Source organism: Camelus ferus, chromosome 13 (genome assembly GCF_009834535.1).
Source record: "Camelus ferus isolate YT-003-E chromosome 13, BCGSAC_Cfer_1.0, whole genome shotgun sequence".
Lineage (NCBI taxonomy): Eukaryota > Metazoa > Chordata > Mammalia > Artiodactyla > Camelidae > Camelus > Camelus ferus.
In genome coordinates, this window is record NC_045708.1 from 25,335,254 (window position 1) to 25,351,819 (window position 16,566).

General features: G+C 32.7%; 1 protein-coding gene across 3 annotated transcripts in view; it reads left to right on the forward strand.

The window, feature by feature from the left end:
• AGO3 (argonaute RISC catalytic component 3) overlaps positions 1-16,566 on the forward strand; it is a 109,530-nt gene that overhangs the window by 20,227 nt on the left and 72,737 nt on the right. For 2 of the 3 annotated variants that reach the window (XM_032495920.1, XM_032495919.1), the window contains 4 exons: positions 2,808-2,872; positions 8,293-8,413; positions 12,029-12,237; positions 13,072-13,208. Coding sequence is in view for 2 of the 3 variants with exons in the window: in XM_032495919.1 (XP_032351810.1) it covers positions 2,823-2,872; positions 8,293-8,413; positions 12,029-12,237; positions 13,072-13,208 (517 nt within the window). In the remaining variant the exon portion in view is untranslated. The remainder of the gene's footprint in view (positions 1-2,807; positions 2,873-8,292; positions 8,414-12,028; positions 12,238-13,071; positions 13,209-16,566) is intronic. The other variant, XM_006186313.3, reaches the window with a different exon arrangement.

Consider the following 16,566-nt stretch of genomic DNA (forward strand, 5'->3'; position numbering starts at 1 on the left):
GTTAAAAGAGCGTGTTTGTTAAGCAGATTTCAAATGTTTCTCTCTCTCTTTTTTTTTTTACAAGAGAATGGTCTAAAAATTAATTTTTAGAAATATAACCTAGAGTATAAATTCTGTAAGTTGGGGGTTTTATGCTAGTTTGTCCAACTACTAAATATGTATATGAGGATAAACCTTGAGCAGACTGTTACATATACTTATTCTAAATCATTAAATTGTGAAATAGATGGGGAAAATTGTGTATACAGCTGGATTATACATGCAAGACCTATTTTCAAAGATTTAAAAGAATCTTGAAGTAGTTGATAGGTTGTGATTGAATTTTTGATGCAGTTTTCTTTTATAAATTAAACATTGTCTTATAGTCATACTATTATGATTACTCTTGTTATTCTATTACAGTTAATGACATAGTGCTGAATATTTGTGCATGTTGCATATGGACGTAATGTAATTCTGATGATTAAATTTTAGAAGGGAAAAAATAAATCTATCTTGATACTGTTTGGGCTTTTAAATAGAAATCTCAGATCAAAGTATTTGAAGAACCTCTTCTGCTGTTATTAGGAATATTATTGGCACAGTGTTATAACAGGATAGTATGCCAAGAGAAGGACATTCTTTTTTAAGTAACAGTTTTATTGATTTAAAATTCACATACAACACAGTTCACTCATTTCAAGTGTACAATTCAGTGGTGTTTAGTATGTTCACAGATAGTGTACAGCCATCACCAAAATCTAATTTTAGAACATTTTGTCCTTTCCAAAAGAAATCCCATACTCTCCATAACAGTCACTCTCCATTGCCTCCCTCCTTGCAGCCCCTGCCTGACACTAATCTATTTTCTATCTCCATAGATTTGCCTTTTCTGAACATATCAATATAAATGGAATCATACATTCTAAGTTATTACAAGATAAAGCCAATAAGTCCCTGTGCTATATTGTATATCCTTGTTGCTTATTTATTTTATACATAGTAGTCTGTATCTGTTAATCCTATAGCCCTAATTTGTCCTTCCCCACTTCCCTCTCCCCTTTGGTAACCACAGGTTTGTTTCTATATCTGTGCGTCTGTTTCTGTTTTGCATATACATTCATTTTGTATTATTTTTAAGATTCCACATATAAGTGATATCATACAGTGTTTGTCTTTCTCTGTCTGACGTATTTCACTAAGCATAATATTCTCTAGGTCCATCCATGTTGCTGCAAGTGTCAGAATCTCATTCTTTTTAATGGCTGAGTAATGTTCCATTGTGTGTGTGGGGGGGTGTACCACATCTTTATCCATTTGTCTGTTGACGGACGATTGGGTTGCTTTCATGTCTTGGCTATTGCAAATAGTGCTGTTGTGAACATTGGGGTGCTTGTATCTTTTCAAATTAGTATTTGGTACTTACTTTTTAAAATTAGAGTCAGTGTATTGTAAGACTTAACTAACAGCAGTGGCAGTGGTGATGATGGGAGGATGTAGATAGAAGATTTAAAAGAAGAATGAACAATTTAGGTGTGTGAGGGAAAGGGAAGAGATAAGAATGGCTTCATAGTTCCTTGCTTGTGCATTGTAGATGGCTTTAACAGAAATACAGATTATAAAAGGGCCCAGTTTCTTACTTTCTCTTTTGGATATTTGGAGGTTAAAATATATAAGAAACATCAAAATGAAGAAGTTCAATAGATTTTTGGAAATAAGTGCCTAGAGCTCAGGAAATAAGATGGAGATTGAGGTTTGAGATGTGTCAGCATATAAGTGATAGTTAAAATCTAGGGGAAGTGTGTATAGTTTAGGTAAGAAGACTGAGAACAGATCTGGGGATACTGTTGTTTCAGCTTTCCCAGTGAAGACACTGAGAGATTGCAAAGGTAGGAGAACCAGAACAAAGTAAGTAGAAGCTATTTGAGAGAAAGCAAGGCAAGGATCGTGATTTTCAAGGATAAATCACAGTGGCAAATGCTAAAAGAAGCCAGGAATTTAGAGGCTGAAAAGAGACCATGCCTATTAAGAAGTCAGTGGTGGCCTGAGGGAGAAGTGTTCTAGAGGAGAATTGTTAGTGTAAGCCATATTAAGTTAAAAATTTATTTCTCAACCTAAAGTAATCTATCACTTGTTTGTGAATACTAGAAATGTTTACTAGATTAGCTTGTGTGGTTATATAAGATTATGAAAGAATTCACACCCATGTGAATTGGCAATGAAGATAGTTTATAGTAAAATGCTCTGGTGTACTACAAATTTTATAAAGTACTAAAGTTTAAATCTAAAATGTAACTTCTTTCTTCTCTACTCTACATCTTTAAACTATGTTGATGCAAAAGTACATATTGGCTACCTTCTCTGTTACTTTGTAAAGAATTTGAAGATAAATCAGAGGTTGGAAGGGTACTAGGAGACGCTGCCAGTTGTTTGTTGTGTTTTATAAACCTCTGGGTTATTTTACTATCTTGTTATACTTTAGCAGTCTTCCTTCATTCTGTCTGTACTATAATGACAGATTAATTTATTGCAGCTGGGAATACTAAACTAAGGTGAATATTTTCCACTTTTAGAGGAAAATATTACTTCATGTCTTCTCCTAAAGACTAAAGTAACATTTCCCATCCTACCTTTTGGGAGCAGAGAATTAAGAGGTACCTAAAAATGAGATGAAGATGGGTGTCTATGAGCTTATAGTAACAATTAACCGGGAAAATAATTTCTTCTCCTCTTTACATTGAAGTTTCCCTCTTTTACCATTTTTCTGCTGTATGAGTCAGATGGTAAATTGGAACTTACTGAAACCAATATTAAATTTTACTTTACAGTCTGTGCACCAGAGCATGATGGAGTCAAAAGTCTTGGTACCAGAATGTAGGAAGTGGTGGTTGAGGTAAGAGTGGGAAGGTAGGCTGTAGCCCTTTTTTAAGACCTAACATACTCAGGTAGGCTCTTCCATTTTTGTAGTAATCGCCAGATATTCTTAAGGATTTTTAAATTCTATCCTGAAGTTCTACAAAAATGCATCATATTATTCTCTATGAGAATTGTTCCCTCTTCAGACTAAGGTTATTAGTAGAAGGAAGCCACTAAAGATTAGTTAGAAGTTTTCATCCCCATTTACTCAGATTTTCTTTTTCAAACTTTTTCCCTAAGTACTGCTTTAGAGTTAAAATATTTTATGTATTTTGGTTATTATAGCTTCACTTTTTATCGTAAGCTAAGAAGCTAGCTTAACAGTGTACACATAAAATATTGTCCTGAAATTTCTACATCTGAACAGAAGATCAAAGGATCCCCCCATTGTTATAATAAAAGACTACCAGTGCTCCACAATTACAATATAGAGAAAATTTCATTCACAGTTTCTGTTAATTATCAGAAATTGTTCTTTGTATTAATTTACTATATTTGATGCTAATGCATTATAATGTATTCTTTTGTTACTTGAAAGACTTCAGTACTTCAATATAATTCTTAAAGTATTTTTGAGATAATTGTGCTTAAATTTTTTATAAAAATAGTATCATACATATTTACTTTTTTTTCCTCAGAGTACTTTCACTAATATCCCAAGGGTTCCTGTAACAGCCCTTTATATCATTTTTTTGATAAAGGAACTAAATTCAGAGAGATCAAGTAAGCTTCCTAACAATTTAATGGCAGAGTGGTACTGAAAACTGGTGTCTACCTATTTTTTCTCTGGTACATATGTTACCACATATTTTATAAGTTTTCACATTGGCAGTTTCCCAATTCAAACTTTCTTCATAATACACTGAGTACCTTTGCTGCTATAGATGACTAGATAAATTACTATATTAGAGAGTTTTTCCTCTAGTTTCACATGCCTGCCTGATGAACATTCTAATAAACTACACTTTGCCACAGTATCTTTTGAGATAAAAAATGAAAATTTGCAATTCCTGGATTTGTTACTTTGTTATGTTGCATACTAAAATTACATTAAAAGTCTAAATATATCATTTAATTTCATCATATTAGTGAGAGGTTAAAGTGAAGAGACATGATAATAAATGATGGTCCCATAAAAGCTGATTCCCTTTGAAGCATAGATTTTAGCAGTTATGAACTTAATAGTAGTTTAATGTTAAAATTGCCCAATGTATATAGAATTCTAATACCATTCTGTTAATGCTGTAAAGCCTTAAGTTAAAACCAACATTTAGTTAAATTATTCATAAAGGAGTTTCTATATCTGATGCCATGATCAAATCTTCAGTTTCATTATTTGATATTCTCTTCACTAAATTTTACTATTAGAGGGATTGTAGACATTATTCACTTCAATCTCCTAGTTGGTATCTTCCCTGACATAACTACTCTTTGAACAGTTCTAGCAAGGATGAATTCAGGTTCTTCATGAGATAGTGTAATCCACTTGTGAATAACCTGGTGGTTAGAAAATGTTGGAAGTTTTTGTTCCAAAATCTGTCTCCTTATATTTTTCCAACTATTTGTCTTAATTCTATCTTCCCATACAAGGTAGACTTTCTACTCAGTTTTTCACTTGAGGATCTATCAGAATAGCTGAAGACTTCCATAATTTCCTTTGAGTCTTTCCTATTCTAGACTAAAAGTCCTTACTTTGATTTATTTTTACTCATAAGGGTTTCTATCAGGATTACTTTCTTCTGGTTATGTTTCATTTTTTAGAGTCTTAAGTTTTTTCCAAATTGAACAGAGTACTACAGAATTTTAAATGACCTGTGTAATATATGATGGGATGGTTACTGGCCTTATACTGGGTATTTAAATATATGCAACTGAGTTCTTTAGTTTTGAGGAAGCTACATCACACTATTAGTTCATTCTGGATTTATAGTCACCTAAAGCTCCTTTCCATAAGAGCAGTGGATAAGTTCAGGTCCTCTAATTTGTTCTTACTGCAGTTGAACTTGTGTTTAGACTTTAAAGTTACCCTTATTATATTTTATCTTCATTTAGTTTATTGTTGTAGTTTGTCAGTAGCTTTTAACATACTAATTTTTTTTTAGCATAACAGCCATGACTCTCAAGTATGTATCATTTGAGGGTTACTTAACCAACAGATATTTTTAAAATTATTTACTGTATGTAGGACACTAAATATGTTTCTTTTGCTTACGGTATTTATAGTTTTTTGTGTGTAGGGGGAGGAGGACTTCAGACATTTATTCTTAATAAAAGTTTCCATGAATATCTAAGTTAACTTAGAAAAAGAAAAGGAACTTGTCCTGCCCCAAATTACAACATAATAAAACACTCTAGTAATCATGAAAACATGTTCTGCTGCTCCAAGAACAGACAAGTAGACAATATAGAGAACTCAGATCAGAACTTAAAAAGATAAAACTAGCATTACAAATTGATTGGTTAAGTATAGACTGTTTAGTAGACAGTGTGGGAAAACTGGCTCACTAAATGGAGAAAAATGAAATTGAGTTCTTATACAATTCTGCTTATAAAAAAGAACCTCACATGGATTAATGACCAACATATATAGATAAAATAAAATTAATAAAGCATAATACATCCTTGTGACTTCATATTAGGAAACTATTTCTTAAAACCTCAGAAACATGAGACCATAAGGTGAAAAAATTATTATTTTGATGATACAATATTGAGGATTTATAGTTTAGTAAATACATGGGCATTGTTAACAGGCAGATAACATTTGTGGGGAAGATATTTGCAATAATTAAACCTGTTAGTGAATTAGTATTGAAATATCAAAGAAACTTCTTCAATTCAACAAGAAGACTGGGACCAGAGTGAAAAAAAATGAGCAATGGAAATAAACAAGGAATTCACAAAAGAAGAAATGCAGACATGTGAAGGGATGCTCACATTCATTAGTAATAAGAGAAATCTAAATAAACCAAGATTTTAGTTTTATCCACTAGACTAGCAAAAATTAGAAAGCAAAGCCAGATAATGCCAACTCTTGTCTGGGATGTAGGGAAATAGGAACCTTCAGGAGCATGGTTTAGTATAGCCATTCTGGAGAGCAGTTTGGCAGTTCTTCATCATTTAGTTGATAAAATTCATTTGGACCTAGTGGTTCTGTTCCTGGGTATATATATGTATAGCCAGAGATTAATTCTCACACAAGTTCATAAGGGGACATAGAAGGATATATTGCATTGCAGCATTGTTTTGTGGCTGACAATAAAAGATACTCTGAGTCTGTATTGCTGGGAGAGTAGATGGACAACATGAGGAGTACTTTGCATTGGTCAGAAGCAATGAACTAAGTGTCCCACAGCAACATGAATAGATTTTGAAAACCTAGTGCAGAGGGTAAAGTGAGGAATATGTACAAATAGAAGGATCACCAAACACATTAGAAAAAAATAACTTATTGGGAAGGAGAACAGGAGTATGAAATGAATATGGAAGGAAAGAAATCAATTAGTTAGAAGAGGGGTCTTATACAGATGAATGATGATAATGTGGCATGAACTGAGGAGTGTGATTAACTTAACCTTTTGTACCTGGGGAATGAAAGTGGGGTTTGGAGATTCATTTGGCAGTGGTTTGTAAGTTGGGCCAGAGAAGAAAAAATTAAAGGCATAAAAAACAAGAAACTTAAGATAATCCACATACTAGGGCATGAAGTTTTAATTTAAGATAGTAGCAAATGGGAATCGAAAGTAAAAGACTGGTGCAAAAAATAGTGCAGAGAGGTGAAGTCAACAACTAACTGGATGAAGAGTGGTCCAGGTTTTGAATCTGGGTAAGTGGGAAAATTGAGGCATCAGTAATTAAAGAGAAGTACTAAACAGAAGGATAACCAGATCGAATTTGGGGGAGATATGTTGAATTCAGCTTTAGATATAGTCCTTTGGAGGTTCTATCAGATCATTGAGGTAGATTATCTACTGTTAAGAACATTAAGAATATACTGTGTGCTAGGCATCAAAGCAGAACAATTTTTTATCTGTAAGATGTTTTGAAACTCCCTACTATTTTGATCTCTTCTACCATTTTGATCCTTAGAGTGGTTTGATTGGGTTGCCAGGATTTGATAAACTTAAAATTATATACCAATTTACTGCTGAGTAATAAGTGACAAAGCAGTCAAAACATCCTGACAAATTAGATCTGTAAAATCTCACCTGAGAAACCAGAATTGATGATAAATCACAAAAGAAAACTTAAAATGGCAGAAAATCTTTGAAATTTTGTTTTGTACTCAAAAACTGATCAGTGAATCAAATCCTCATTGTAATATTTACTCTAGAAAAGACTTGATCTTCGTTTAAATAGTTTAAGCAAAATAAAATTGAAGGGAGGGGAGATAGAAACTTTGAGCATTTGGAAATTTCTCTGGGTATCAAATAAGCTTAATTATTTTGTTCCAGAAAATGCTGTTTTGTCTTCTTTCCCTTCTACTTGACTGGGCTAGAATTGAATCCCCCCCCCCCATTCTTTAAATTATATTGTATTATAACTTATACCAGTACTATGTGAATATACTGCCATTGTAGTATATTTAGATTGTATAAGCAAAATAAAAAATCATTCTTCTCTCCACTTCTCTCTCCAGAGGTAACTAACCACTGTATCTATTTGGTACATATCCTTCTAGATATCTTTCTACTGCTTTTACAAATTATGTGTACATAAAAATAAATATTTATTTGTGGATATTTAATATTATTCTGTCTATAGTCTGTAATTTTTTTAAACGTCTAAGCCTTGAATATTTTTCCATGTAAATACATCGGATAAAAATTTTAGTTTGTGGGATAAAAACAGAAGTTTCAAAATATCCTTATTGACTAGAAACTATTGGAAGAATGGGGGGTGGGGGTACAGGTGTGTTTATTGCTCTCAGAAATCTCACAGTCTAGTAGAAGTGAGGTGTATAATAATTATAATACAGTAAAGTAAGAGTTTTAATAGATATTTGTATTAGGCACTATTAATAGATATATATATTAGGAAAGGGCATCAAGCTCTTTGATAAAGAGAGGTGAATGTGTCAGGTAGTGCTTAGCGATGGTGAAAGAGATTTTGGATCAATTTCTGAGGATAATGTTTTGCAGGTCAGCTGTATCCCAGAATGATTAAGTAATTCGCTGGATTCATTCTTCTTTCTTTTGTGAAATTCACACCATCCCTTGCCAGAAATCAATCTTTCTGGTTTCCTAAGCCATGATCCTGAAAGCAAAATTTTAATCATGTATGATTATCTTTTAGAATTTTGGCAGTTTTAAGTAGTATAAGAAATTACTTTAGTTAAGATTTTTGTATTTCATCATGCAGAGGATCATGTGAATGCATTTTTTTCCCCTTTTTTAGGGAGGTGGTTGACTCAATGGTTCAGCATTTTAAAGTAACTATATTTGGGGACCGTAGACCAGTTTATGATGGAAAAAGAAGCCTTTACACAGCCAATCCACTTCCTGTGGCCACTACTGGGGTAAGATATGCATTCCTTTATTGGAAAGCTATACTTTTGCAATGCCTTTTAAATACATTTATTACCATGTTATATATAGACTCTATATGGATTATTTATGTATTTTAGCTTTTTGTTTTGAAATAATTTCAAACTTGAAAAAAAGTTGTAAGAATCATGCAAAGAATTCATGTATACCAGATTCACCAGTGTTGTTAAAGTTTGCCACATTTGTTTTATCATTTTTTCTTTTCTCCTTTCCTTTCTCTTTGTATCTATAGAGATAGCTGTATACAGAGATACACATATATACTTATTTTTCTCTGCACCATTCAAGAGTAAGTTTCATACATCATGCCCTTTAATGTGTTTTTCTTCAGAACAAGGATAATAAATGATAGTAGAATGATCAACTTTCCTAAATTTTACATTGATATAATATTATTGTCTAATCTACTCCTATTCCAGTTTTGTCATTTGTTCCCGTGATGTCCTTTAGCATTTTTTTTTTTCCTTTAGTACAGAATCCAGTCCGGGTTCCTGAATGTATTTAGATGTCCTGACTTTTTAGTCATCTTTATTCTGGAACAATTCCCGGCCTTTTTTATTTTCTTTTATGACATTAACACGGTTAAAAATAACAGGCACGTTATTTTGTAGGCTATCCCTGTGGGTTTTTGTAGTGCTTCCTCTTGATTAGATTCTGATTAAGCATTTTTGGCAGGAATATTACACAGTTCTTTCATTAATAGTACATCATATCGGGAGGCACATAATACGTATTTTTTCCATTAGTGGTAATGTTAACTTTGATCACTTGATTAAGTTGATATCTGTCAGACTTCTCTTGTCAAGTTTTTTTTTTTTCTTTTGTGGGGATAGGGAGATAGTTTTTTGTTTTTGTTTTTGTTTTTAATTGTGATAAAATACACATTACATAAAATTTACCATCTGAGCCATTTTAAGGTACGGTTCTGTGGCATTAAGTACATTCACAGCCATCAATACCATCCATCTGCATCTTATAAAACTGAAGCTCTGTATCCATGGAACACTTAACTCCCCATTTTCCCTCCCCTCAGCCCGTAGCAACAACCATTCTACTTTCTGTCTCTGAATTTGGCCTTTGTCAGTGCCTCTTATGAGTGGAATCATACAGTATTTGTGATTGACTTATTTCACTTAGAATAATACCTTCAACATTCATCCATGTTGTCATGAGTCAGAATTTCCTCCCTTTTTAAGGCTGAATAATATTCCATTGTATATATGTACTACATTTTACTTATCCATTCATCTGTTGATGGACACTTGGGTTGCTTCCCCATTTGAACATGTGTTTACTCTAGGGACCTCATGTAAGTGGATCTATACAATATTTGCCCTTTTGTGACTGGCTTATTTTACTTAACATAATGTCATCAAGGTTGTTGCATGGGTCAAAATTTCCTTCCTTTTTAAGGCTGAATAATATTCCATTGAATGTATATACCACATTTTGTTTATCCTTTCATCCATTGATGGACACCTTTTGGCGGCTGGCTGCAAATAATGCTATGAACATGAATGTACAAATATTTCTTCTAGTTCTTGCTTTCAATTCTTCTGTGTATATACCCAGAAGTAGAGTTGCTGGATCATATAAATGGTAATTCTTTTTTTAGTGTTTTAGGAAATGACCAAACTGTCTTCCACAATGACTGTGCCATTTTACATTCCTACCAACAGTGCAAATATCCCACATACTCCACACCCTTGCCAAAATTTGTTGTTTTCAGGTTTTTTTGATAGTTGTCATCCTAATGGGTATGAGGTAATGTCTCATTGTAGTTTCTGATTTGCAGTTGCATAATGATAGTGATGTTGAGCATCTTTTCATGTGCTTATGGGCCCTTTATGTATCTGCTTTCGAGAAATGTGTATTCAAGTCCTTCGCCCATTTTTTAATTGGGTTGTTTGGTTTTTGCTTTTGTTGTTGAATTTTAGGAATTCTTTATATATTCTTATCAGATATATGTTTTGAAATACTCTCTCACATTCCATAGGTTGCCTCTTCACTTTGTTGATTGTGTCCTTTGATGCATGGAAGTCTTAAATTTTTATATGGGAGATACTTTTAAGGATCCTGTTTCTCATTAGACTTTTTTAGTAATTGATGATTTTTGCTTGAAAGGATTACTGCTGTGTAGTAATGGTGATTTTCTATTTCTGTCATTCCTTCTATATTAATAATTGGTATTCTCCTGTAAAAGCATTTTCTTCTCTGTTTATCCTTATTTACTTGCCCAAATCATCCCAGATTTAGCCTGTGGGAGCACCTTTAAGCTGTTCCTGTGTCCTTTTGACATGACACTTTTTTTTTTTTTTTTTTTGATTATTTCCTCACTTTTGGGCATAAGATGTTCCAGGTTCATCTTGTTTTCCCTGCTGCAGTCCTGCAACTAGCCATCTCTCAAAGGTGCACTGATTTCTTTTAGTTGGGGAATACAATTTAGAACCCAAAATCTGGGTACTGGATATGCTCGTTGCTTCTAAGTTATATGTGCATCTAAGCCCTTTCAATGGATGGAGGTAGAAAATATAAATATATAAATAAGTAAATAAGTAAAACCCATAATAAATAATAAGTAAGTATTACATTCATATAATAAACCTAACATGTATCCTGCAAATATCACTTATTGTATGCAGTATGTTTATTGGAAATCATGAGTTCAAACTGATTCTTCCAGTTCCAGTCTAGCCCCACTGGATTCTTTACTCTCTACATTGCATATTTGTATTTTCCTTCTTCTTTAAACCCCTGCCTCCTCAAAACATCACTTTTACTTATTTGTTTAATCCTATAGTACATATAAAATAGTTTCTAAATTACTGCACTGTATCAGTACAGAAAACAAACCTGGTAGTAAAAGTTCCAGGTTTTATTTTGTGTGTAGTTCTTCCCCAACCACACCCCTCCTCAACACCCTTAACCAAGAGTATAGTCAATATACTATGTTCAGGAGTTACCTGCATTAGAGTTTTCTTATCTCTTCTTTTTTTTAAATATTCTTTTAATGTGGTTATGTTGTTTGAAATGCATTTGGTTTCATTTGATTTTGTTTCAGTTTTAGTTTTTTCCCTCCATTTTTGTTGATCTTATTTTTTTTAATGTTATAGAACTTAATGTTCTTCCAGAAGTCAAAACTATACTGAAAAACATACCCAGAATTGCTAGTCCCTCCTTATTTCTTCCAGTTTGTTCCTTCCTATCCTTTGAAAGTAACTAATTTTTTTGTTTCTGATTCATGCTTCCCGTATTTCTTTTTACAAAAATAAGCAGATATATAAATATTTTTCCGTTTTCCCCTTTCTCACACGAAAGATGGCATACTATTTGTGATCTTGTGTACTTGCTTTTTTCATGTAACAGTATAGATTGGAAATTATTCCTTAGCATTTCCAACAGCTCTTCCTCATCCTTTTTTTTTATAGCTGCCATTGCGGTGACAAAGAATGCTGGCATCGATAACTTGCCATTGGGATTGTTTCTTACATTTGCTTTTTCTCTCAAACATTTTTATAAGTTAAACTTAAAAATAATTGTATTTATCTTTTTAAACTTTTACCAGTTGACTCTTTTCCCATCAATAGGTAGATTTAGATGTTACTTTACCTGGGGAAGGCGGAAAAGATCGACCTTTCAAAGTATCAATCAAATTTGTCTCTCGAGTGAGTTGGCACCTACTACATGAAGTACTGACAGGACGGACCTTACCGGAGCCACTGGAATTAGACAAGCCAATCAGCACTAATCCTGTCCATGCCGTTGATGTGGTGCTACGACATCTGCCCTCCATGAAGTGGGTGCTTCTGGATTTTTGTCCTCTTTAGATTTTACATGTGAAAGCTTTCTTCCCAAGAGTGAGTTATATAGGCTTCCTTTGGTTAACCTTTAGATGTTGTGTATTTTGTGATTTCAGTTGAAGAATAGCACACATACAAGTTCATTGACAAAAGTAAGTTACAGAAGATTCTCTGACTTGTGAAAGTAAATGAACATCATTAGCATAGCTATTCTAATGGGTATTTTTTCAGAAAAAAAAATGTCTAACCCTTTTTCTTAGGAGATATAAATCTTAAATAACTGATACATCTTTAGTTTTAGTGTTTTAGTTAAATCACTTTGTTTTAAAAGTAATTTCATTTTTTATATAATAGTATCAGATTGTGTTGAAATTGTTACTCTTCTGACCACACTAGGTCTCACATATGTATATGTATATCTGTGTGTGTATATATATATATATAGGATCAGTGTGTCTTTTCAAAGAAAAATAATGTGTCTTATAAACACACAGAAGTAGCTTTTTGATCAATGATTTTTTATTCAGCATTTTCTAAGGTTGGAACTATTTTTTAAAACTATTTTCAATAAAGTGTTTTAAATAAAAGTTATTCTTAGTCAAACTAATGTTAGTTTTAAGAATAGAGAATTTCAGTGAAGGATGCTGTTTTTTCATTTTGAGTGGCTACTTTTTGCTTTCACAAATTTGGAAGATGTTTAGTTTCATATATTCACAATGGTAGGCAGCATTATGATAAGTTAAGGTTATGTGCTCCACACTCACCTGTTCTGCAGACTTAAATACTTAATGGGAAGGGAAAGATTGAACATGCCATTTTAATTTTTGTAGATATACACCTGTGGGACGTTCCTTTTTCTCAGCTCCAGAAGGATATGACCACCCTCTGGGAGGGGGCAGGGAAGTTTGGTTCGGATTCCATCAATCCGTTCGGCCGGCCATGTGGAAAATGATGCTTAATATTGATGGTAAGGGAATTAAAACCATAATCTGTGTTGAGTATTGAAATCTATATGGCCTCTGTATGTATTTGTGTGTGTGTGTGTGTGTGCGCGCATTTTGTGTATAATTATACTTACTAGTGTCTTGAAGTAAAATTTGGACATAAAACAAACTGAAAAAAACTTAATTTTTTATTACATTTTATTTAGAAAGCCTTTACACAGAACTTTTCCTAGAATGCTACTAAATAAAAATGAAGTAAGCACATGAAAACAAATATAAACTCTTTGACATAATCATCTCAGAAATTGTAGCTCATTTTTGTCCTTAACTGTAAGTCAGGATTTCATTATGTAATAAATATTTTAAAGGAAGAGAAGTCTGTCGTTCACGATCACCCCAAGTAATCTTCACATTTTAGGTGTTTTTCGAGAATATTTTTGAACATACATAAAAGTAGAGAGAATAGTATGATAAACTGCTACCTATGTTGCCATTATCCAGGTTGTCAGAGTTTTTCTGCCTTTGCTTAAACTGTCTACATTTCTTCCTCTACTGTAGTATTTTTAAAGCAAATCCAGACAGCGTATTATTTTGTCCCTGCTACAGCACGCACCTGAAAAATTATGGATGTTTTCTTATATAGTCATAGTGCCATTATCATATGGGAAAAAAAAGTTTAAATAATTATGTATTTGTAGCCTCTAATTCTCTGTCCAAAATTAGATTTCCCTGATTGTCTCAAATATGTCTTTCTATAGTTTCTAATTAGGATCTAAATAAGATTTACACATCACATTTGGCTATTATGCCTTTTTAAAATGTAGTAGTCCTATTTCCTTCCCTCTGCTGTTATTTTGTTTTTCCTTTTTTTTTTTTAATGCCATTGACTTGTAACAGAAACTCTTCGGCTTTTCCTATAGAATATCCAGAAATCTGGATTTATCTTTTGTTTTCTTATGGTGTCATTACCTTGTTCCTCTGTTCCCTGTATTTCCTGAAAATGAAAGTTGGCCCTAGAAGCTTTATTCAACTCTGATTCATAAGTGCTCCATATTGTATCATATTAGGGGCACACAGTATATAGTGGTCCTAACTGTAGTGATACTAAGATTGATCAATATGTTCAGAGATCAATAGGCCTGATCTCTCCATTGTAAATTTCCTAGTCTTTCAATTACTAATACTGCATTCATCAATCATTGTTACCTGAACTATTTTTTTACTAGGAATTACCAACTGGTATTTTTTCTAATTCTGTTATCCTTTTTCATTAGATGGAATTCTTTTGAGGAAAATCACATTTTCTTGTTGATAACTCATTAGTCTTTGATAGCTTTCTTGCTTTCTGGCACAGCAGAATGTTCCAGATTCAACTTTATGTCCTCCCCTGGAATCAGCCATTCCTCCAAGGATCCCTGGATCTTTCTAGAACAGTATATAGTTTCATCATCATTTTCAGCTGCATCTACCATTGTGGGGATATGACATCAAGAGGATTTATTTTTAAAGTCATCTTTAAATGTATATACTAGGGCTGTTTTTAATCATTTGCCATTTAAGAACATCATTTCATATATATTTAGGTGTACCTTTAAGATAGATTCCAGGAGGTAAGATTGGTCAGTCAAGGGCAGATGTGTTTTGATTATTATTGCCAGGTTGCCCTCCAGTGAGGTTGTAAACATTTTGCATTAGTAAATGAGACTGCCTGTTTCCCTATACTTTGCCCCTAGAGGTGTCAAACTCTAGATTTTTGACAGTCAAATTTGCAATAAACAGTTTTCTTATGTACTGTTATTTTTCATTTGGCCATCTTTTCACATATGTAAGGCCCCCCTTATTTCTTTTTTTATTACTGTTAATGCCCTTCCTTTTTCCTGTTGGATTTTTGGTCTTATTTACTGAAAGAGCTTTCTACATTAAGTAGATTAGCCTGTGGTGATATGATTTGCAGGCATTATCCCTAGGTTATTATTTGTCTTTTGATCTTTGGTACTGTTTTGTTTTTTGTAGAAATTTGTCTGTTGTGGGGTTGGGATGTGTCAATCAGTCCCTTCTTTTATAATTTTTAATATCTGATAGGGCTAGTCTAATTTTTCTCTTCAGGGTTTTCTAGGCCATTCTTACTTATTGTACCATATAAGCTTTAGAAACACCTGGTCTAGATCTAGTGAATGTGAGAGGATGGGCTGTTACCTTTATTGTGATCTCATTATATTTTTAAATTAACTTATTGAGTCTTTCTGTCCAAGAAAATACTATGCCTTTTCATCTGTTCAGGATTACTTTTGTTTCCTTCAGGAGTGTTTTAAAATTTTTCTCACATAAAATTTGCACATTTCTTGTTGTCATTCCTAGGTATTTTCACTCTCTCTCTCTCTCTTTTTTCCTCTCTGACTTACTGAATTCCATTGGCTTTTCAAGTGATTTCCTTGGACTTTCTAGGTTATAATTATTTAATCTACAGATAGTGATAGGTTTACCTCTTCCTTTGAATTTTTATACCTCTAATGTTCTTAATCATAATATTGACTGATTAGATAGGACAGTATTAAACTTTAGTTATCAGTGGGCATCCTCTTTTTATTCCTTAGTTTAGAAAGAATTCTTCCAGTGTTTCTGCTTTAAGTATGAGGCATGCATACATATATATATATGTATAGGAGTGTGTGTTGGTTCCTATTTTATTGAGTACTTTTAATCAAGAATGGATGTTGAATTTTGTCAGATGTCTTTTTAGTATCTATGGAACTAATAAAATATTTCTCTTCTTTTTAACAAACTTTGAACTAAACTTGGGTTTTTGGATTCTGTTAATGTGATGCCAGATTTCTTTTTGTTAATGCTATACCTTTTTATTCAAAATGCAAAAAAGTAAGATTGATCTGATCTGCAATCTTCTCTTTTTTTGTGCAGTCTTTTTCAAGTTTTGGTATTAATGTTTTATTTCATAAAGAACTTAGAAGTTTTCCATTTTCTAAAATGTACAACAGTTTTAAAATAGTATTGAAATTATCAGCTCTTCTAAGATTTGGTAGAATTTCCCTGTAAAATCTTGTGGCCTGGTTTGTTTTGTTTTGTTTGATTGATAGTTCTTTTAAAACTTTCATTTATTTTGTGAAAATCAGTCTGTTTAGGCTCTCTGGGTTCAGTTTCAGTACATTATATCTTACTAGAAAATTATCTATTTTATCTATATCTGATGAATTTTTATAAAGTAGTGTCTTATTTTTTAAATTTTCTCTGTTTCTATGGTTTACCCCATTTGTTTAATGTTTGTGTTTTGTCCTTTTTACTGTTGATTAGGAGAGGTAGTAGTTTAATCAACTGAGTTTTGGGGTTTTTTTTCTGCTTCTAGCCAAAGAGCTTTTGAAATTTTTT